The sequence below is a fragment of the Lutra lutra genome, chromosome 14 (genome assembly GCF_902655055.1).
Source record: "Lutra lutra chromosome 14, mLutLut1.2, whole genome shotgun sequence".
Lineage (NCBI taxonomy): Eukaryota > Metazoa > Chordata > Mammalia > Carnivora > Mustelidae > Lutra > Lutra lutra.
In genome coordinates this window covers 31,320,010-31,343,618 of record NC_062291.1, presented here as the reverse complement: position 1 = coordinate 31,343,618, position 23,609 = coordinate 31,320,010, and the positions used below count along the sequence as shown (strand labels likewise).

General features: G+C 46.3%; 1 protein-coding gene across 2 annotated transcripts in view; it reads right to left on the bottom strand.

The window, feature by feature from the left end:
- Window positions 1-22,675, bottom strand: part of STOX1 (storkhead box 1) — a 60,404-nt gene extending 37,729 nt beyond the window's left edge. For both annotated transcript variants that reach the window (XM_047701603.1, XM_047701605.1), the window contains exon 1: window positions 22,280-22,675. In XM_047701603.1, the coding sequence (XP_047557559.1) occupies window positions 22,280-22,583 (304 nt within the window). In that variant the 5' untranslated portion in view covers window positions 22,584-22,675. The remainder of the gene's footprint in view (window positions 1-22,279) is intronic.
- Window positions 22,676-23,609: the final 934 nt, after the last annotated feature.

The following is a 23,609-nucleotide window of genomic DNA, read 5'->3' as shown; positions in this document are numbered from 1 at the left end:
TGAAACAAGATGGGATTGGGAGGGAGACAAACCATAAGTGACTCTTAATCTCACAAAACAAACTGAGGGTTGACGGGAGGAGGGGGGTTGGGAGAGGGGGGGTGGGGTTATGGATATTGGGGAGGGTATGTGCTATGGTGAGTGCTGTGAAGTGTGTAAACCTGGCGATTCGCAGACCTGTACCCCTGGGGATAAAAATATATGTTTATAAAAAATAAAATTAAAAAAAAATTATCTGCATTAAAATCATTACTAAGGAAACTTTATGTCCCTCCTTTAAGAGGAAAATCAGTACCATTTGCTACAACAGAAGGTATATTTTAGATCATTAAGAAAATGCTTAGGGCCCCTGGGTGGCTCAGTCGGTTAAGCGTCCAGCTGACTCCTGATTTTGGCTCAGGTCATATCTCACATCAGGTCCCACTCCTTGCTGAACTTGGGAGTCCGCTGTCTCCTTCCTCTCCCTCTGCCTTCCTCCCCACAGCTCATGTGCATGCGTGCAAACTCTCTCTCTCTCTCTCAAATAAATAAATCTTTTTTAAAAAATGCTTAATTTTTAATTTAAAAAAATGCCCAACTTGTGTACCACCAACAATCCCATACATGCCACACTGTTCCCTAATCTACTGTGTGGGTGATGACAGGGTGAGAACAGAGATAGAAGGCACTGTCTTTGTGAACTGCCCTGAGTTTGAGAACCAGGCTTCATTCTGAGAAGACTGTCTTCAACTTTCTTCTAAAGTCACATCAAGGGATACCTGGGTGGCTCAGTGGGTTAAAGCCTCTGCCTTCGGCTCAGGTCAGGGTCCCAGGGTCCTGGGATTGAGCCCCACATCGGGATCCCTGCTCAGCGGGGAGCCTGCTTCCTCCTCTCTCTCTCTGCCTGCCTCTCTGCCTACTTATAATCTGTCTGTCAAACAAATAAATAAAAAATTAAAAATTAAAAAAAATAAAGTCACATCAAGTAAACACTAACCTCTACAGTGTTTTGATTCAATTAAAACAGAACACTACATTTAAAAAAATTTTTTTTAAAGATCTTATTACCAGGGCTTTCAAACAGCAAATATAACATATAACGATGGGTGACTGCAGGGCTAGACAATCAAGCTCAGTTTAAAAATAAAAAACACGGGGCGCCTGGGTGGCTCAGTGCATTAAACCTCTGCCTTCGGCTAAGGTCAAAATCTCAGGGTCCTGGGATGAAGCCCCATATAGGGCTCTCTGCTCAGCAGGGAGCCTGCTTCCCCCTCTCTCTCTGCCTGCCTCTCTGCCTGCTTGTGATCTCTCTGTCAAATAAATAAATAAAATCTCTAAAAAAATAACTAAATAAAAACAAAAAACACAGACCTGGACTTTCTGAAAAGTGCCATCACCAAATGCTATTGCTCTCCAGAGCCAGGCCAGTTATGTGACCCAGGATTACCACTTAAAGACCCACGTGGAAGTGGTAGAAATCCACACAATTTTCAATTTTTCAAAATATAATTTTTAGGGATGCCTAGGTGGCTCAGTTGGTTAAGCAGCTGCCTTCGGCTCAGGTCATGATCCCAGCGTCCTGGGATGAGTCCCACATCGGGCTCCTTGCTTGGCAGGGAGCCTGCTTCTCCCTCTGCCTCTGCCTGCCACTCTGTCTGCCTGTGCTCACTCTCGCTTCTCTCTCTATGACAAATAAATAAATAAAATCTTAAAAAAAAAATATATATATATATATAATTTTTATTCAATCTAGTTAATAGCATGGATTATTCCTTATTTTCAGGAAATAGTGATTTGTATTAAATGAAAGGAAAAGTTCAGGAATTACTGGCCTCCAAGAAACCATGCAGTGACTCAGTGGGATGATAATGGCACTACTCCATACAAAACAGGCCCACTCCACAGCCTGACGCTGACGTCCAGAGACAGCCAGGGATGGGCCAGTGAGGGGACAAGTTAGGACTGGAGTCCAGGTCTCATGGGCCCAAAGACCAAGCCTGTCTGGTTGAATCTGAAAAAGCAAACCTTGGGGCACACCAGCACAGTCCTGAGAAAGAAGAAAGTTGTTTCTATGTCTATTTTAACCCAGTAGCGATCTTTTGGCACATGGAACCAAGACAGCCAAAGTACGGGCTCCAGAATGACGGAATGAGGCCTCCGGGACGCTGGTGGCGGCCTCGGGTGCAGTGCCGGCTGGCGCCTGTGAGATCCGCGACCACAGTGAACCGCTAACACTTACTGAGAACTCAGCTACCGCTGGGCGCTTTTCTAAGTGCTTTACCTGCATCGTTTCACGACTCCTCTAGCCCCGCGTAGTCATAATACCTAAGTTCTCCTGAGGGGGAAGCAAACTTAAATAAATTGCTCCCTGTCTCCGTAGCCTTGATAGGATGGGAAGCCTGGCCCTCTAGCTCCAGAGCTGGGTTCTTCACCACTGACATTTAGTGAGCACTATGTTCTGAAATCCCTCTTCCTCGTTCTTTTTTTTTTTTTTTTAAATATTTTATTTCTGACAGAGATCACAAGTAGGCAGAGGCAGGCAGAGAGAGAGGAGGAAGCAGGCTCCCTGCTGAGCAGAGAGCCTGATGTGGGGCTCGATCCCAGGATCCTGAGATCATGACCTGAGCTGAAGGCAGCGGCTTAACCCACTGAGCCACCCAGGTGCCCCATCTTCCTCGTTCTTTAAATGTTGGCCCTGACCAGTGGCATCAGAGGCCCCCAGAACAGCCCAAGCAAAGGCTGGGAGAAAGGTCGCCTACGGGCCATTCAGGCTTCGGTGGAAGACAGCAGTGAAGCTTGGCTTGGGTCTGGTGTGGCTGAGGTCTGGCCAGAATGAGCACCTTCCAGTCTGGGTCCTTCAGCAGGAACTAGGCACTGGCTCCCAGCCTCTGCCCACGAGGGAGACACAAGAACAAAATGACAGATGCCTTTCTCAGTGCATGCAAGGTCGCTTGGTCTATGGCCACAGGGCAAGGAGCCCCAGCCCTGCTCACTGTGCCTGGCGCCCCGCTCAGAGCTGGCTGAGCCCAGTTCTTGATCAACAGTTAAGGGAAAGGCCTTGATCAATTCCAGGTGGGATGCAGACAAGAAAAAAGAAGACTTGAAAACATTTCTACCCTCCAATCCCAAACCCACTCCCAAGCTGACAGATAAACTCCCCAATAGCAGGGAACCACCACAATAAACAGGATTCTGCTCGTGCTCTTACAACTGAAGCCAGTGTCAATCTTTTGTTGCCTTTCAAAATCCTTTTCCCCTCAGTTGGATTTTCTAATTCTTCCTAAGGGATTTGTTCCTTTTTGATCCTCAGGGCCCCTCTTGAGAATTTAAACAGATCTTCCCGGATTTCTGTTCCCTCTGTTCCTTCCTGCACCTGCACTGCTTACTCCTCAGTGTCTGGGAGGCATTTAGTTTCAGAGGTTTCCAAAGACTCCAGAGGTCAAAGGTCAAAATTTACATTTGTGACACACAGAAGAATAGAAGATTTAAGAGAGAGAGAGACACATCAGAAGACTCAATGTTAAGATATTAATCCTCCTCAAATTAATCTACAGATTTAACATAATTCTAATAAAAGTTCTAGCGGGATTTTATTTTTTGTAGAAATTGACAAACTGAGGAGCGCCTGGGTGGCTCAGTTGCTTAAGCCTCTGCCTTCAGCTCGGGTCATGATCCCAGGGTCCTGGAATCAAGCCCTGCATAAGGCTCTCTGTTTGGCAGGGAGTCTGCTTCCCCCTCTCCCTCTGCCTGTCTCTCTGATCTCTTTCTCTCTGTTAAATAAATAAATAAAATCTTTAAAATAAATACATAAATAAAAATTTAAAAAGAAGAGATGAAAAGCAAAGAATCTATAATAGCCAAAACACAAAGAAACAAAGTTGGATTTCAAGATTTACTATAGAGCTACAGTCATCAAGACAGTGTAGTATTGGTGAAAGGACAGGTATACACACCAAAGGAAGAGAACATGGTCCAGAAATATGTGGTCAACTGCTACTTGACAAAAAGACCATGAAGAAAGGATGGTCTTTCAACAAACAGTTCTTGAAAAAATTGGTCATACATATGCAAAAAAATGAACCTTGACCCATAACTCACACCATATATAAATATGTGAAATGCATCAGAAAACGAAATATAAACCAGAAGTATAAGATTTCTAAAAGAAAACATAGGACAAAAGTTATATGATCTTGGGGCGCCTGGGTGGCTCAGTGGGTTAAAGCCTCTGCCTTCGGCTCAGGTCATGATCCCAGGGTCCTGGGATCGAGCCCCGTGTCGGGCTCTCTGCTCAGCGGAGAGCCTGCTTCCCCCTCTCTCTCTGCCTGCCTCTCTGCCTACTTGTGATTTCTGTCTGTCAAATAAATAAAATCTTTTAAAAAAAAAGTTTTATGATCTTGGTAAGGCAAAGATTTCTTAGGACACAACAAATACACAAACAACAAAGAAAATACAATCAATTGGATTTCATTAAAATTAAAAATGCTCTTCATAAGATGCTGGTAAAAGTAATTAACAAAAAGACAAAACAAGGACTGGGAGAAAACACATGCAAAACACATATCTGATAAAGGACTTATATCTAAAATACACAAAGAACTCGTACAATCCAAAAAGAGAAAAAAAAAATTTTTAAATGGGCCAAAGATTTTAACAGACAAATGGCAAATAAGAACATGAAAAGATGCTCAACTCACCAGGCATTAGAGAAATACAAATTAAAACCACAATGAAATACCACGATCCATCTATTGGAATAGTCAAAAATTATCAAGATAAATAAAAGACAATATCAAATGCTAGACTGAAATACTCATGCATTGTTGGTGGGAATGTGAAATGGTACAGTCACCTTGGAAAACAGCCCTCTAACCCCTGAAAACACATATCCAAAACAAGACCTCCTAGGGAATGTTCATTGCAGCTTTACTCATAATCACTAAAGTCTGTAAGCAACCCAAGTGCCCATCAAGTGGGTAAAATGGTGAACACCTACATGGTGAACGCTACTCAGCAACAAAAAGAGTGAATTACTGATACGCACACTGATAAATTTCAAAAGCGTTATCCAGAGTGAAAGAAACCTAACTCAAAAGGCCACATGTTTCATCTATGACATCCCAGAAAAGGCAAAATTATAGGGAAAGAAATCAGATCAGCCGTTGTAGGGATCAGAGTGGAAGGATGGGGCTAGTTACAAAGGGTCACTAGGAAATTGAGGGGTGGGTGGTGATGGAAATATCCTGTATCTTTTTTTTTTTAAGATTTTATATATTTATTTGACACAGAGAGAGAGAGATCACAAGCAAGCAGAGAGGCAGGCAGAGAGAGGGGGAAGCAGGCTCCCTGCTGAGCAGAGAGACCAATGCGGGCTCCATCCCAGAACCCTGAGATCATGACCTGACCTGAAGGCAGAGGCTTAACCCACTGAGCCACCCAGGCGCCCTGGAAACATCCTGTATCTTAACGACAGCGGTGATTATATAACTGTTCACACTGGTCAAAACTCAAATTTGCACACCTAAAAGGAATACATTTTTCTGTATGTAAATTAAACCCTCACTAAACCCCACAAAAAGAAGCCAAATATTTCATTTTTAAAATATAATTTGTAAACACTTGCAATGATGTAAGACTAATCAGCCGTAGAAAAATTTGTGTTGCCAGAACCTTCCATCAAATAAAGACACTTACCACTGATGGTTTTAGGCATGGGGATAAAAGCTGTTCCGATTTACAGAGAATTTCCAAGAGGCTCCCTGACCCTTAATCAACAGCTAAAGAAATACTGCCAAGCCACAGCGGGGAGCCGGGCATCCGTAAGGAGATCTTTTTGCGCGTTTTCCTCCCAACGGATACATTTTTTTAAAGTAAATTATCACGAAAAAAGCTTAATATTGGGCAAGCAGGTTGTTTCCTCATCTGTAAAAAGTAAGTTGATCTAAAGAGGCACCTACATTAAAAACTTCAAAGTATGACTTTCCCTAACTAGCACAATTTAGCTGAATCTCTGGGGGGCCTTTGAAAGCCCTCTGATCTATGAAACCCGTGAAGTGAAACTCTACTCCTTGAAACTTCCATTGTGTGTGTGCCTGACTGTGTGTGTTGTGTGTGTGTAACATCTGATTAGGGCATTTCCACACCCAAAGCCACAACAACTCTGGGGCAGGACCAGCACGGTGACTGTCACTAATAAGGGGAGGACAGCAGAATGGGAGTGCCGGGAAAACTCAATCCCAGGTCCCATGAATAATACCCTTCAAAAAGCCCAGATTCTATCCAGTGCTCCCCAGTGCCCAGCCCCACACTCTGTCCTCCAAGACTCCCCAGGGGAGAGGCGCTTTGGCAGTTTTTCTTTTGTCTCTCTCCATCCCACTATCACAGCTGCTCAGAGACAGTGGGCCTCTGGAGGGGCCCCTGGGCCCACCTGATGAGCCCTGAGTTGATACAACTCCTTCCCCAGAAAGATGCTTTATAAGAACCCAGAGTTTCCCCAAACTTCCTCAAACATCTCCCCCCAGAAGGAGATCCGCAAAAGGGGTTTCCTTAGTAGGATAAGCTCAGAGCTGTTAGATTTTTCTCTTGTCTTCTAGATAAGAGTCAACAGACTACGGTCTCCCGGAAGTCTTTGCAGTAATTAAACCAGTTTTTTTCTTATTTTTTTTTTTTAAATATTTTATTTATTTATTTGAGAGAGACAGAGATAGAGAGCATGAGCGGGAAGGAGGGGAAGAAGCAGACTCCCCACAGAGCAGGGAGTCCGATGTGGGGCTCCATTGCAGGACCCCGGGGGACCATGACCTGAGCTGAAGGCAGACACTCAACCCACTGAGCCATCCAGGCGCCCCATGAAACCTGTTCAAACGTGGTTTCCAAATTCAGCTAGGAAACCCTCCTTCATGTAATACCCATTTACACGCCACAGAGCTAGTGTTCACACACACAATGAGATCAAAGCTGTTAACGTCCTTGCATTTGTACTTTTTACCTTTCTAGAAACCTTTTGTTTCCAAGAAAACAAGATACATGGAATATACTAACATTTATGTAAAAATGGGGGCGAGTATATCCCCCATGTATTGCTTGCAGATGTATACAGGATCTCTGGAAGGATTAGGGAACTGGTCACCGCAGCTGTTTCCAGAGAAAGGAGTAAATGGCTGGGGGCAGGGAAAAGAGACTTTTTCATCTGTGCCTTTGTACCATGTGCACATGTTACCCAAGCAACCCATTAAATAAAAATCAAATCAAATAACAGGCACTGAAAAAGCAATACCTTAAAAATATAGAAACAGGGGCGCCTGGGTGGCTCAGTGGGTTAAGCCGCTGTCTTTGGCTCAGGTCATGATCTCAGGGTCCTGGGATCGAGCCCCGCATCGGGCTCTCTGCTCAGCAAGGAGCCTGCTTCCTCCTCTCTCTCTCTGCCTACCTCTCTGCCTGCTTGTGATCTCTGTCTGTCAAATACATAAAATAAAATCTAAAAAAAAAAAAAAAAAAAAAAAAATATATATATATATATATATATATATATATATATATATATATATATATATACATCCACAAGCACGTGAGCACACACATGCACACAGAACGCTCCAACCATACTACCAGAGAGGAGCAGCCACTGGGAATGTCTGGTGTTTGGACTTTGTATCCCGCTTGCCTTTTTCTGCTTTTGGTGTCATAGTCAAGAAATCATTGCCAAGACCCATGTCATGAAACTTTTCCTCTATATTTTTTTTAGGAGTTTTACAGTCTCAGGTCTTACATTTAAGTCTTTAATCCATTTTGAGTTGATCTTTGTGTGTGGTGGGAGAAAAGAGTCTAATTTTGTTCTGCGTGTGGCTGTCCGGTTCTCCCAACACCATTTGTGGATGAGACTGTACTTTCCCACTGTGTATTCTTGGCACCCTTATCAAAATCAGTTCACTGCATATGTGTGGGTTTATTTCTGGGCTTTCTTTTCTGTTCTGCTGGTGTATAGGTCTATCTTTATGCCAGTACCATAAGTGTTTTAATTACAATAGTTTTGTAACATATTAAAATCAGAAATTGTGATGCTTCCAGTGTTGTTTTTCTTGCTCAAGATTATTTTGGCTATCTAGGGTCCTCTGTGATCCCCTATTATTTTTAGGATTATTTTTTCTGTTTCTTTAAAAATGTTATTGAGGGGCGCCTGGGTGGCTCAGTGGGTTAAGCCTCTGCCTTTGGCTTAGGTCATGATCTCAGAATTCTGGGATTGAGCCCCACATTGGGCTCTCTGCTTGGCGGGAAGCCTGCCTCCCCCTCTCTCTCTGCCTGCCTCTCTGCCTACTTGTGATCTCTCTGTCAAATAAATAAATAAAATCTTTGAAAAAATAAAAAATAAAAATGCCATTGAGATTTTGACAGGGATTACAATGAATCTGTAGATCACATGGACATTTAAAAAACATCAGGTCCAGGGGCGCCTGGGTGGCTCAGTCAGTGGGGCATTGGCCTTTGGCTCAGGTCATGATCTTGGGGTCCTGGGATGGGGCCCTTCGTCAGGGTCCCTGCTCAGTAGGGAGTCTGCATCTCCCTCTCCCTCAGCCCCTCCCCCCCTTAAAAACAAACAAACAAAAGAATAAAATCCTTAGGAATAAATTCAACTGAGGAAGTGAAAGACTTGTACACTGGAAACTATAAAAATCGATGAAAGATAAGGAAGACATAAATAAGTAGAAAGGCATCTTGGTTCTTGTTCCCTGTACTTTTCAAAGTGTTTTCACAGAGAACTCCTCATTTGAGCCTGATGCCGACTGTGTGAAGTAGAAAGGGCGGGTAGGACGCTTGCCAGCAGGAGGAAACCGAGGCCCCAGAAGGACTAGGTCAGAAGCTGGAGTCTCTGGCTGCTCCGTGGCAGGGGATTAGATCCTGGGTGTCCGACGTAGCCCTCAGCCTCTCTCGACAAACTTACCCGGATGGCAGGCCACCACTTCACGAGCACCAACAGCATAAACTGCAGTAGGTCCACGGGTTAGGTAAACTTCCAAGGGATCACCAATGCAGGCGACAATCTTGATGGAAGGTAATGCACATGTAAGACTAGGACATGTCACACTAAACAGGATTATAAATGTAATGTGTGATGTACACATACACTCATGCCACTGATTACCACTCTTCAGTGGCCTCAGGCTCAAATCTACCTCCCTCTGTTCAGTAGTCAAAGTCACAGCCCAGCCCCTTTCTAGGCCCTTCATGCCTTTATCCACCTCCAACTCCATGCTCTGGCTGTGCTTGGCTGCTTGTGTTCCCCATGCGGGCCGTGCCATGCGGATACAAGGCCTCTCCTTCTGCTTTATTAAAATGTGCTTATCATCGAGCTAATATTCCCATCTTAGTTGAGACATCACTTCCTCCAGGATGTCTTCCCTGAGAGCACATGCACATGAGCACACACATAGGACTGTTGGTCAACTGTATTTCCATTGTTCCCTATGCCTCTGTATCATTGATTTGTCCATCTGACCCCTACACAACGAGCTCCTCGAGGCCAAGGCATGAGCCCTGTGTCCCTGTGTACTGACTGACCAGTGCAGGACCAGGCACACAGTAAATGCTCAATGCACACCAAAGTGGTTCTGGCTGATCTAGAAACCTTAAACTACGACTTTCAATGATTCTTCAAAGTCCACTTTGCTGTGTGCAATTGAAACTAATTGTGTGCTGGTGTTCTTCAATAGTAACACACATGAAATTCACAAGGATATTTAAAAGGCTCAATGCAAAAAAAAGGGCTCAACGCATGGTACAAGGGAGAAGGAAGAGGACCGTCTTTACCAACAAGCTGCATGGAGCTGACTGCAACCTTCTGGGACACTGACCCCTCAGCCAGCAACAGAGGGAAGAATGGAAGTGTCTGAAATTCAAGGATGACTCAGTAATTTGCTTTTCCTCAAAGAGTCGCAGGCATGTAAGTACAGCCCGTGATGGGAGGTCTAGCGATGGCAGGCACCAGCGAGACCAAAGAGCACCCATCTTAGGCACCCACCAGAGGGTGGGTGCAGCCTACAAAGGCAGCCCAGGGGACAGCCCAGCTTGTTTGTTCAGAGGACGGCACTCAGGTCTGGCCAAAGGGAAGTTTGACTGTCAGTCTCGTCATTCAGTCTGGAGAGGCCACAGCCCTGTTATTCAATCAGACACTAACCCAGGCAGGGCCTTGAGCCTATTTGATACATGTGATTAAAGTTAATAATCAGTTGGGGTGCCTGGCTGGCTCAGTCAGCTGGATGTCTGCCTTCAGCTCAGGTCCGGATCCCAGGGTCCTAGGATCGAGCCCCACATCAGGCTCCCTGCTTGGCAGGGAGCCTGCTTCTCCCTCTCCCACTCCCCTTGCTTGTGTTCCCTATCTCTCTGTGTCTCTCTCTGTCAAATGAATGAATAAAATCTTTAAAAGAAAAAATAGTTTATAATCAGTTGATTTTAGGTAAGGGAGACTATCCTACATAATCTAGATTTCAATCAGTTGAAAGGCCTTAAGAACAGAACTGAAGCTTCTCAACAGAAGAAATTGTACTTAGGCACAGCAGCTTTGGCTGTGCCAGAGAGTTCCAGCCTGGCCTTCGTGATGGCTAGAAATACAGATCCTAGACTCGCCTTCCGGGCCCCCATGACTGTGCAAAGCCAATTCCTTGTAAGAACGCCCTGAACATATATGTCATACTGGTTCTGGATCTCTGATGGAAGCCCGACTGCTAACAGGAAGGCAGGCACCTTTCAGAAGGTGGGGAGAAAAAGGAGGCTCAGACTGGAACTGGATTAGAGAGCAGGGCATGTTAAAGGCTCTGGACTGTTCCTGAGAAGGTAAGGGGAGTTGCAGAGGGCTCTGAGCCGATGAAGAGCAGGACCAGACCTGCATTTCAGATGGAGTTCCTTCATCTAACTGTGGGATGGAGAATGGACTGCAGTGTTCAGGGCCCGCCAGGGGGAGGCGCTACAAAAAAGGGAAGAAGCTGAAGCCATAACTCAGGTAAGAAATGGTAAGATCTCAGGTGGACAAAGGCCTGGGAGGAAAAACAGAAAGAAACATCTGGAGGAGTTAAGAGGAGTTAAGTCTCATGGAACCTGGTGACCTACTGGCCTGGAGTATGAGGAAGAGGGCAGAGGAATCCAAGCTGATTTCCAGGTTCCTGGTTCTTATCCCACTGGACCTCACTGCCACGTGACAGCAACTAAAGTGTGTTCTCTTATCTCTCGGCTAAATCAAAACATGGGGCTGGAAACACTCATTAACTACCCAGATGCTACATATACATCATCCAGCCTGGTAAAAACAATAGGACCACAAGACACCCTGTTGTGAGCCCTTTGGCTCTTTTGAATGGAACCCTACAGCTGCCCCTGCACAGAATAAGGAGAAAGGTAACATCTGGCAGAACAAAGCCAGAAAAACATGTCTGGGTAGATCCTGGGTAGGAAGGAGGGAGGTGAGAGCAGGGCCATGGCCCACGCAGCTGTTTCTGCCATCTCCTGGGTCTGGAATGGACCAAAAGCAGGGTGGGAGTCCAAGAGCCTCATAGGGAGAGTGAGGACCAGGGCATGGGCTGGGGGAACATACCAGAACCTTCATGGGACCCTGGGAAGACTGTTAGTGGATAGAGAAGGCAAGAACCCCAGGCGACATCAGCACATTACAAACTAATGGCCATTTCCTGACTGCAAACTGGGGAAAATTACCCCATCTTCCCACCTAACAGAAGAAAATAATCCATCTAGAAAAGACTGGGGATATGTCAATATCTATCTTGGAGAAAGAAGAGATGGGAGCAGAGGTATTTGTCGTTGGTGACTGAACCATTTTTTTTTTAAGATTTTATTTACTTATTTGACAGAGAAAGAGATCACAAGTAGGCAGAGAGGCAGGCAGAGAGAGAGGGGGAAGCAGGCTCTGAGCAGAGAACCCAAGGTGGGGCTCAATCCCAGGACCCCAAGATCATGACCTGAGCCGAAGGCAGAGGCTTAACCTACTGAGCCATCCAGGCGCCCCTGTCTGAACCATCTTGACATGACCATCAGTTTCTCTGCAGGCTAGACACTTTTCATCACCAGAATGACATTTTAAAAGAGGAAAAGACAGAATATGCAAAGAATAAGGAAAAAGAAATCCAGATATAAGGGCGCCTGGGTGGCTCAGTGGGTTGGGCCTCTGCCTTCGGCTCAGGTCATGATCTCAGGGTCCTGGGATTGAGCCCCGCATTGAGCTCTCTGCTCAGTGGGGAGTCTGCTCCCCTCACTCTCTCTGCCTGTCTCTCTGCCTACTTGCGGGCTCTGTCAAATAAATAATAAAATCTTAAAAGAAACCTACAGTCTTCTTGGCCTAAAGAGTCTAAGGACACAGTGTGGAGGGGCTACAACAGCAGAAAAGTGATGCTGGAATGGCCTGACCCACAGAGCTAGAACCCCAAGTTCTGCACATGAACTCTGCCTGCCTCTATGAACGAAACATGAGCTAGGCAGGCACAGGGCATAAGCAGCCTATCTTAAGAGATCTGAGCTGCCATTTAGTGCAGGGGTGGTAGAATTTAGAGTTTTTAGTCGAGCCAAATTAACTGCCTGATAAACAAATGAGCTTTCTACAGAGGAGTGTAACAACCTAGAGTCTCTAAAACATACCACTCATGTCAGAGAGATAATCCACAACTCTAGACACAATACAGTGTGACCCATTCGAAACAAAAGGCAAGCAATGGGACTGACTGTGAAATGACTAAGATGTCAGAATTACAAAAATTTGGGGAGCACCTGGCTGGCTGAGTCAGCAGAGCTACTACTCTTGACCTGGGGTTGTGAGTTCAAGCCCCATGTCTGTTGTAGAGATTACTTAAAAAACAAAATAAAAAGTTTGGGGGGGTGGGGCGCCTGGGTGGCTCAGTGGGTTGAAGCCTCTGTTTTCGGCTCAGGTCATGATCCCAGGGTCCTGGGATCAAGCCCAGCATCAGGCTCTTTGCTCAGCAGGGAGCCTGCTTCCACCTCCCCCCCATTCTCTCTCTGCCTGCCTCTCTGCCTACTTGTGATCTCTGTCAAATAAATAAATAAAATCTTTTAAAAAAAAAAAGTTTGGGGAGCATGTGGGTGGCTCAGTCAGTTAAGCATCTGACTTCAGCTCGGGTCATGATCTCAGGGTCCTGGGATGGAGCCCTGCGTGGGGCATTCTGCTTAGTGGGGAGTCTGCTTCTCCCTCCCCCTCTCACCCTCTCTACACCCCCACTCATACTTTGTCTTGCAAATGAATGAATAAAAAAATAAATTAAATAAATAATAAAATAATTTTTAAACTTTTTTTTTATTTTAAAGAAGCTGGTACAGTTAGGCTGAAAGATTAAAAAATATGCTTGTAATTAATAAGTTGGTCATCTCATCAGGAAAACAAATTATTTAAAAATAACCACATGGGCTCTACCTAAGAATAAAAGTTTATCCACACACAGCCTGCACAAGAATGTTCACATCAGCATTATTCGCAGTGGTCAAAAAGTGAAAACAACCCCAATGACTATCCACTAATGAATGAATAGGCAAAATGTAGTATATCCATACAATGGAATATTATTCAGCCACAAAAATGAGTGAAGTGCTAATCCATGATATGATGTGGCTAAACCCTGAAAACATATTAAGTAAAAGATAGGAGATACAAACAGCAATATATTATGCGATTCCGTTTTTAAGAAATATCCTTGTGTGTGACTCCTGATCTCAGGGTTGTAAGATGAAGTCCCACATTGGGTGTAGAGTTTACTTAAAAATAAAATCTTAAAAAAAAAAAAAAAAGAAATATCAACAATAGACAAATTCATAGACTGAACTAGTGTTTGGCAGGAGCTGGAAGGAGAGGGATAAGGAGAGATTGCTGGTGGGTAGAGTTTGTTTTTGCGGTGAAGAAAATGTCTTGGAATTAGATAACAGTGATGGCTGCACAGTGGTGTGAATACACTAACACCTACTAAATTGTATATTTAAAAATGGTTAATTTTATGCTATGTGAATTATATCTCAAAAATTTTTTAAAAGGTAAAAAACATCATAAGAAACAGAGATGAATACAGAACTCTACTTTTTTTTTTTTTAAGATTTTACTTATTTATTTGACACAGAGAGAGAGAGAACACAAGCACAGGGAACAGCAGAGGGAGAGGGAGAAGCAGACTTCCTGCTGAGCAGCGAGCCCGACATGGGGCTCAATACCAGGACCTGGGATCACAGCCTGAGCCAAAGGCAGGAGCTTAACTGATTGAACCCAGGTGCCCCAAAACTCTGTACTACCTTTGTGATTTTTCTATAAACCTAAAATTACTCCAAAATAAAATTTAAAGATTATTCACTTATTATTTGAGAGAAAGAGTACGCACACACCACCTGAAGTGGGGGACGAGCAGAGGGAGAGGGACAAGCAGACTCCACACTGAGCACAGCCCAACACAGGGCTCAATCTCATGACCTTGAGATCATGACCTGAGCCGAAATCAAGAGTTGGACACTTAACCAACTGAGCCACCCGGGTGTCCCCAAAATAAAATTTATTTTATTTGTATTTTCCTTTATTTTTGATTTGGCAGGTGAGTTGTTACACACTCCTTAGTGGATTCCAACTTCCATGACCACCGTCCTGATAAAATTTATTTTAAAATAATTCCAGGGATGCCTGGGTGGCTCAGTCAGTTAAGTATCTGCCTTCGGCTCAGATCATGATCCCAGGGTCCTGGGAGGGAGTCCTGCATGGGACTCCTTGCTCAGCAAGGACCCTGCTTCTCCCTCTGACTGCTGCTTCCCCTGCTTGTGCCCTTTCTCTCTGACAAATAAACAAAAAAAAAATTTTTTTTTAATTAAAAAATCGGGGCACCTGGGTGGCTCAACCAAAAAGCAGCTGCCTTCAGTTCAGGTTATGATCCCAGGATGCTGGGATTGAGCCTCACATCAGGCTCCCTGCTCAACAGGAAGCCTGCTTCTCCCTCTCCCACTCCCCCTGCTTGTGTTCCCTCTCTCTCCCTCTGACTCTGTCAAATAAATAAATAAAATATTTTTAAAATAAAAAACAAATAAAATAATTCTATTTACTGGGGCATGTGGCTGGCTCAGTCAGTTAAGCATCTGCCTTTGGCTCAGATCATGATCCTGGGGTACTGGGATCAAGCCCCGAGTCCAGCTCTCTGCTCAGCAGGAGTCTGTTTCTCCCTCTGCCCCTCCCCACTGCTTGTGCTCTCTCTCTCTCTCAAAAAAACAAAAAAAATCTTTCAAAAAATAAAAAAATAAAATAATTCCATTTATTTATTTTTTTTTAAAGATTTTATTTATTTGACAGAGAGAGATCACAAGCAGGCAGAGAGGCAGGCAGAGAGAGAGGAGGAAGCAGGCTCCCCGCTGAGCAGAGAGCCCGATGCGGGGCTCGATCCCAGGACCCTGAGATCATGACCTGAGCCGAAGGCAGTGGCTTAACCCACTGAGCCACCCAGGCGCCCCATAAAATAATTCCATTTATAATGGCATCCAAAAACATAAAGTTCTTAGGAAGATAAATTTAACAAAAGATATTCATACCCTGTACCCCAGAAAGTACAAGCCATTGCTAAAACAAAATTAAGAATACTCAGAGATAGGGGCACCTGGGTGGCTCAGTCATTAAGCATCTGCCTTCAGTGCAGGTCATGATCTCAGAATCCTGGGATCAAGCCCCGCATCAGACTCCCTGCTCAGCAGAAAGCCTGCTTCTCCCACTCCTCCTGCTTGTGTTCTCTCTCTCCCTGTGTCTCTCCCTGTCAAATAAATAAATAAATAAATAAATAAATAAATCTTAAAAAAAAAAAAAAGAAGAAGAATATTCAGAGATATACCATGTTCATGGATTGCTAAAATGTCAATTCTCCCCTAATTAGGGTGACCAATCATCCCAGTTTGCCTGGGCCTAAAGGAGTTCATTTCTAAAGATGCAAGACTATCATTTCTAAAGCCAAGGCAGTCTTGGGCAAATCAGATGAATTTCTCACCTAACTTCAAACTGATCTACTGTTTCAATACAACAGATCTTTTTTTTTAAAGATTGACAAACTTATTATAAAATTTATGTGGAAAAACAGAACCTACAGCAGCCAAAACATTTCTGAGGAAGAAAAAGTTGGAGGGTTTACAATATCTAATTCCAAGTCTTACTATAAAGTAAAATAAGATAGTAGGTTATTAATATAAGGGCAGACTCAAGATCAATGGAAATAGATGCCCATATATAGTCAATTGATTTTTAACAAAGACAATTCAATGAGAAAGGCTAATCTTTTCAATAAATTGTCCTTGAATAATTAGACACCCATATGTAGAAAAGTGAAACTCACACACAATACCATTTACAAAAATTAACCCGAGATGGATCACATACCTAAATGTAAAACCACAAATCTATAAAACTTCTAGAAGAAAACACAAGAGAAAATCATTGGATTGGGTAAAATTTCTTTATAGGGGATACAAAAAGTATGATCCATAAAGGAGAGAAATGGACAGATTAGATTTAATAAAATTTAAAACTTCTCTCCAACAGATACCATTGAAAAACTGAATAGGCGAGTCGCAGGCTAGACCATATTCACAAAGCATATATCTAAGAAAGGACTGGTATTCAGGATATATAAAGAACTCCTACAACACAATAATAATGAAATAATAAATAACAATAATAAAAAGAAATACTATCCAGGGGTGCCTGGCTGACTCAGTTGGAAGAGCATGTGACTCTTGATCTCAGGGTCATGAGTTCAAGCTCCACACTGGGTGTAGAGATTACTTAACTATGGGGCGCCTGAATGGCTCAGTCAGTTAAGCTTCTGGCTCTCGATTTTGGCTCAGGTCATGATCTCAGGGTCCTGGAGTTGAGTCCCATGTGGGGCTCCACACTCAGCCTGGGGTCTGCTTGGGATTCTTTTCCTCTTCCTCTCCCTCCCCTTTCACCCCTCCCCCTGCCTGCTCACTCACGCAGTCTCCAATTCATAAATAAAATATTTAAAAAATAAAATAAAAAAGAAAAAATACTACCCATTTTTTTTAAAAAGGCAAAACGTGTGTACAGATACTTTACAAAGGAAGTTGATAAGCACATGAAAAAGTGTTCAATAACATCAAGGACTTCAATAAGATACCACCAGAATAGCTAAAATTAGAAAGACTGACAACATCAAATGTTGGCAAAGATGTACAACCACTCTGGAAAAAGGTTCCTTAAAACTAAACATAAGCTACTCGATGAGTCAGCAACTCCTTTTTAGGTAATGACCCAAAAGAAAGAAAAGCATTAAAAAACTTATATTCGGGGCATCTGGGTGGCTCAGTGGGTTAAAGCCTCTGCCTTCCGCACAGGTCATGATCCCAGAGTCCTGGGTTTGAGCCCCACATGGGGCTCTCTGCTCGGCAGGGAGCCTGCTTCCCTTCCTCTCTCTCTGCCTGCCTCTCTGCCTACTTGTGATCTCTGCCTGTCAAATAAATAAATAAAATCTTTAAAAAAAAAAACAACTTATATTCATGAATATTCCTAGAAGCTTTATTCATAATAGCCATAAAGTGGAAACATCCCAAGAATCCAGCTACAAGAAAATGGATCAGCTGTGGTATAGTCATAAAATGGAATTCTACTCAACAATAACAAGGAACACACCAGTAACACAACAGAGATGAATCTCAGGAACATTAAACTGAGTGAAAGAATCTTCACGCAAGAGTACATACTATATGATTCCACCTACGTGAAGTTCTTGAACCGGCAAAATTATTTATGGTTAAAAAAAAATCAGGTTGGGTGCCTAGTTGGCTCAGTCATTAAGCATCTGCCTTCAGCTCAGGTCATGATCCCAGGGTCCTGGGACGGAGCCCCACATTGGGCTCCCTGCTCAGTGGGAGCCTGCTTCTCCCTTTCCCACTGCCCATGCTTGTGTTCCCTCTCTTGCTGTGTCTCTCTCTGTGTCAAATAAATAAATAAAGTCTTTACTTTTAAAAAATCGGGTTAATTCTCAGTGTGGGGGCAGAGCTGAGTGAGAAGAAGCAAGAAGGAACTTTATAGGGTAATGGTAATGTTCTAAATTCTTCGAGGAAGTCAGGTTACATTCATGTAAGTATTTGAAAAAAACATGAAGTACCACACTTATGGGGCTCCTGGCTGGCTCAGTCGGTAGAATGTGCAACTCTTGATCATGGGGTTGTGGGTTCAAGCCCCATGACAGGTGTAGAGATTACTTAAAAATAAAGTCTTTGTTTAAAAATGATACACTTATGATTTGTGCATTTCACTAAATAAAATTTCACCTTAAATATTCCATTAGCTATTAAACCCTACAAGATGCCCTACCGCCTTTCAAGGTAGGGTTTTAGAAACACGGAAGGATAGGAGCTGGACCACTTCTCCTCACCATCTCTATACACGCCCCTTATGGCATTCCCTAAATCACAAGATAAGCCAAAACAACATTTCAGGTATTCGTCCAACTCCTGCACCATCAGGCACCTGGTACCCTTGAGCTATTCCTCCTCTCTCAAACCAGATCCCACAGTAGATTCTGAAAGCAGTCATTTACGTCTAGCATAAATTAGTCACTGGCCTCTATTCTGCTGGGGCCCTTCCAATTTTGCCTCAGCATCTTTCTGTGCTCAGAGATATTTCAGGGAGCAGGAGGAGGGACATGTAGAGAGGTGGGAAGATCCTTCTGTCACTCCCCTTCACCAGCCTAAGCTGCCTGATCTTCAGTGCTTCCCAAAACACACACCAGGGAACTCTCACCCAAAAAAATAACGGGCAGAGCCTGCAGTGCTCACACATCACAGTGGGATGGAGAAGACTCTGTGTGAACCAGACAGCGTCTAGAACATAGCCTACTCAGCTATTCCCCCCCTGAACTGAATATGGAAGACCTTCCTGACTCTGTTTGCTCCTTGAACACAAGCAGCTCTGAATGAAATATGCATTAAAACACAGACACAGAGGCGCCTGGGTGGCCCAGTGGGTTAAAACCTCTGCCTTCAGCTCAGGTCACGATCCTGGGGTCCTGGGATCGAGCCCCACGTTGGACTCTCTTCTCAGCAGGGAGTCTGCTTCCCTTCCTCTCTCTCTGCCTGCCTCTCTGCCTGCTTGTGATCTCTGTCTGCCAAATAAATAAATAAAATCTTTAAAAAAAAAAAAAGAAAACACAGACTCACCTAGAACAGCACCCGACGCACGGATGAATGAATGAATGAAGCAAATATTTAGAAAGAGCCACAGGCATTTTTATTCAATGATAATAGATGGAAGGCCATGCTAGGGGTGAAAGAGAAGGGACACCGCAGCTATAAATTTCAGGAGAAAGGACCAAACTGTTTGGCCAAGTGGCCTTCCCTCCCTAACCCCTGGGAAGCCGTTATTAACCTTTCACCTCCCCAGGAGGTGTGGTCCCAGAGTAACAACAGATCCAACCAAACAAACACTAGGGTCCCCCACCCCTAACCACCTGCAGTAGCTCAGCTTCCTGAGCAGATCTCCCTCTGCTTCCAGAGTCACCCCTTTCATTTGCTAATGTCACTTGCTTATTAAAAACAAGAAAGACAGGAGCGCTGGAGGACAAAAGAAGACTTAGCTCCCGGTCATCACGCTAAAGATCCTATGTCCTCCTTTTTAGGGGAGTGCTCTCAGCCTGGGAACTATTTTTCTCACCAGAGGAAAGCTGAGGTGGAGAATAAAGAGGGAAAGAAAAAGCACAAAACATGGAGAAAACAAACCCCTGCAGGCCTTAAATTCAGGGGTGCACTGGACACTCGGGTCTCTCTTATCTGCTCAGCCTCCTCATATCTTACAAGGCCCCAGGAGTTCCAGGTCCAGAAGCCTAGGAGAAGAACCCATGGGAGCATCCAGGATTTATAATGCTGGTGGCTACCCCCCTCTTGTCTAGGCTAGCTAGCAGCATTCCCTATGTCCAAATGCCTTTATATGGGAGTAAATGGGCCTCAAAAAAAAAAAAAATCTACAGCAAAGGGACTAAATTGATCTGACCAAACTGACCGTTTGTGTCTTTTGCTTTTTGCATTCTGTGCATTTGCCCTTTGCCACAGATTAACACTGCATCCAAGAGTGCACAGTCGCTCTTCCCTTGCCTTCCTGGAAGCGCATTTTAGCTTCTGAAAGTCAATGCTGCCAGATTCAGGAAAGCAAGTGAACTGAAACTTCCAGTTTCTTTAGGGGAAGGCAGCTCCTCCTGCCTCCACATTCTGGGACTCTAGAGGTGGCCCTGAGCTGCCTTGATCTTCTCCTTTGATCTGACTTAAGGACCCCAAGTTAGACTAGTAATTACCAATTCTATTGGAAACAAACTCCCGTCCGTATGCATCCATCGGCCTGCATCAAATAAGATCTTTCTCCATTTTGCTCTTCAAATTGTCCTATTAGGTGGTTTTGTACAAATTCCTGCTAAACGTCCAAATTCTTATCAGGACTCTGTTAAAAACTTCAGTCATTCCTCCTAAGAGACCCCGGTCAGGGGTGATGACCTAGCATAAAGACCACTGTTATCACAGCACACTCCACAGAATACCGTGTCCACAGTATCCTGCCTTGTGCAGCAAGGCAGCATTCTCTAGCAGGTGGAGGACTACAGCACCTGGTGACGTGTTCAGGGCCAGGCCAAGAGCCACGGTTCACCGCTGCTCCGTGGGCCCCAGGTGGTGGTGCCGTGGCTGCCTCTGGCTTTAGCACAAGTGCTCTGTCACCCTCGGGTCCATACCCCCAACTCCACCCTCCCTCTCTGCCACACTCTATGCTCACCCTTTGAAAGGGGGTGGGCGAACCAGAGAATGCAACCACTAATTCAAACCAGAAAAACGGAGCACATGGAACTGAAAAGAGTTTTTCATCCAACCCGTCTGAAAGACCCCCTCCCTGTGAGAATTCTGGCTTGGCTACTTGGCTCTCTACTTTCAGAGTCAGAAACCTATTTTCTTGGGGCACTTGGGTGGCTCAGTGGGTTAAAGCCTCTGCCTTCAGCTTGGGTCATGATCTCAGGGTCCTGGGCTCTCTGCTCAGCAGGAAGCCTGCCTCTCTCTCTTTGCCTGCCTCTCTGCCTACTTGTGATCTCTGTCAATAAATAAATAAAATATATTTTTTTAAAAAGCCTATTTTCTTCACTAACTCCTTCAATAAAAGGAGATGAAATGTATGTGGCTTTGCCGGTGAGCTCTTTTGCTTTTTAACTTTAGAAAAAGTGAGGCAGGTTACCAGACAGGACGGGAATGCACAGAGATGAAAAGCCAAGGTTTAGTCTCCCTGGCCAGGGATGTTGAGGTATCAGCTCTAAGCAGAGGATACACGACAAGGGCCTCTTGCTAACCTCCCCCCACCCCCACTCTCTTCTCCCTGGGGACTGAAACAAATGTGTTTTATTTGCTCCATCTAGGAGGAGGAGGATTTATGCACAGGGAGAGAGGAGTTTCTCCGGAGGAGTCAACATTCAGGGCTGGAACAACTGATGGCTTGTCAACAGCACACGATCAGATGGTCGTCCCAACCCCACACAAACGCAAACAAGCCAGACTGGTGCAGGGAGCTGCCAGGCCGCCCCAGTGCAGCAGTGGGTGTCAAAGGCCGCTTAATGGTGCAGTGGTTTCAAATGAAGCTGTTTTACACAAGCAAAAAGTTGCTGTTTTCTAACAAACGGGCTCTCCAAAAAGACTGAAAAGGAGGAATGTTCTCTATTTAGCTAATGGGATGGGATGTGTTCAGAACACCATTTGTCATTTCTTTTTCCCAAGCAGTTAATGACACCAAACGTTCCACTAGGCCCTGAGTGAAGCCCACCACACCACCCAGTACACAAGGGCACGGAAACCACGGGCTGCTGTCCACTCCAAGCCTGGAACTTAAAGGAAAAAAAAAAAAAAGCAACCAGTTCAGCAGTCCCCTTCCTAAGCGCCCCCATGGTGCCGGGACAGAGGCCCCTGTCTCCTGAACCCCGTCCCGGTGCCCCGGGCTTCCCAGAGCATCACTTTTCTAAGTAGAAAGTTCCTTCCGCCGGCAACCTGTTGGCTCCACCAGCTGAGAGAGCTGAGAAATGGAGGCATCCTGGAGTTGGCCCCAGGCAGCGGCCAGGTCTGAAGCTCGGGGTTCGAGCTTCGGCGTCCCGGCAGGAGAGAAGGTCCTGGGAGGACAGCGCTCCTTCAGTAGCCAGGTGGCCGCCCAGCCCCTCTTCCCCCGGCTCCCGGGCCGCACACGCCCCAGCGGCCAGTGCTCGGTCCCCGCGGCTGGCGCGGGGCGCCCCTCCCGTCCGGGCCCCGCACTCACCCACCGCCCGGATGCGGAAGCCGCGCGGGGGGCACAGCGCCCGGCGGCACCAGGCGTCGCGCAGCACCTGCAGGCTGGCGGGAGGCGCGTGCACCAGCAGCACCCCGCGCCGCAGCCAGCCCTGGAAAGTCAGCCGCGAGGCGGCGCGCGCCAGCCGCGAGTTCCAGAAGCAGCGCGCGTTGGCGCGACGGAAGGCGCGGAAGACCGCGCGCCCGCCAGGCTCCTCCGCGCCCGCCTCCGGCGCCTCCAGCCTGTACAGCACCAGCGCTAGCGAGCCTGGCGCCAGCTGCACCGGCCGGGCCATGCCGTCGCGGGGGGCCGGGCCCCAGCCTAGCGCATGTCCGGGAGCGGCGGGCGCGCGGTACCGGCGGTCCGGGCGCCACACGCCGGGCGGGAGGGATCGGCCGACTGCGCGCAGCGCCCGCTGCCGGGGGAACGGGCTCCAGGGGGCGGGGCCGGCGGCGCCCGGCGGCCGGGGGGGTGGGGCGGGACGCGCGGCCGGAGGGTGGCTGCGGCTCTCGGCGGCGCGGCGCCCAATGGGGCTTTCCGAGGACTGAGGGGACTCTCCTCCCTAGCAGGACTCCGCCGCCCCGCCCCCCGTGGCCTCCCCGCGGCTCCCTGCACCTCCCAGCTCCGGGGCAGCCCCAGCTCCCCTACCCCGAGGGGGACGCTCTGGAGCCTTTCCAAGTCCTCGGGGAGCCCCGCCGCTCCCGAGAGCCTCTTTCAACCGCCGCGCGAGCGGCACAGCTAGCCGTGCCCGGAACTGAGAGGACCAGGGTGACCGCCACCGTCCTGGCTTTAGGGTCGCTCCTAGTGAGAGAGGCCGCGAGGGACAGCGTGCGGGTGTCGGGGACCTCGCTGGGGCCGGGAGTCCGTCGAGCCAGGTTTAAGTCGGTCTGCTCCTAACCCGTTGGCTCCTCACTGCTCCTCTCTCTCAGCCTCAGTTTACCGCTTCTTACCCCGGGAGCTCCCCCGACTGGAGGGAGAGGGGCTTGTGATCTGCCCGGCCGACTGTAGCGAGTTATTCCGAGCTACGAGCGGTGCTTCCTATGCGGTGGGACAGAGGCTGGAGGCCTGACTGGGGCAGCGGAGAAGAGCTCCTGGAGGGAAGAACAGGGGACGGGAGAGGTAGGGCGTGCGTTGTTACTACTAGAAACTGGCCCTAGAAGAGGGAACAGAGCTGCTCGGCGAGACCTGGGGTCGTCCCAGACTTACCGCTCCCTCAGCTCGTCAGTCAACAACCAAAATAACGAGATAATCTATACCCCGCCTCCTTGTAAATCATCCTCACAATAAATGAGAGGACTCGATTAAATAATGATAGCTAACG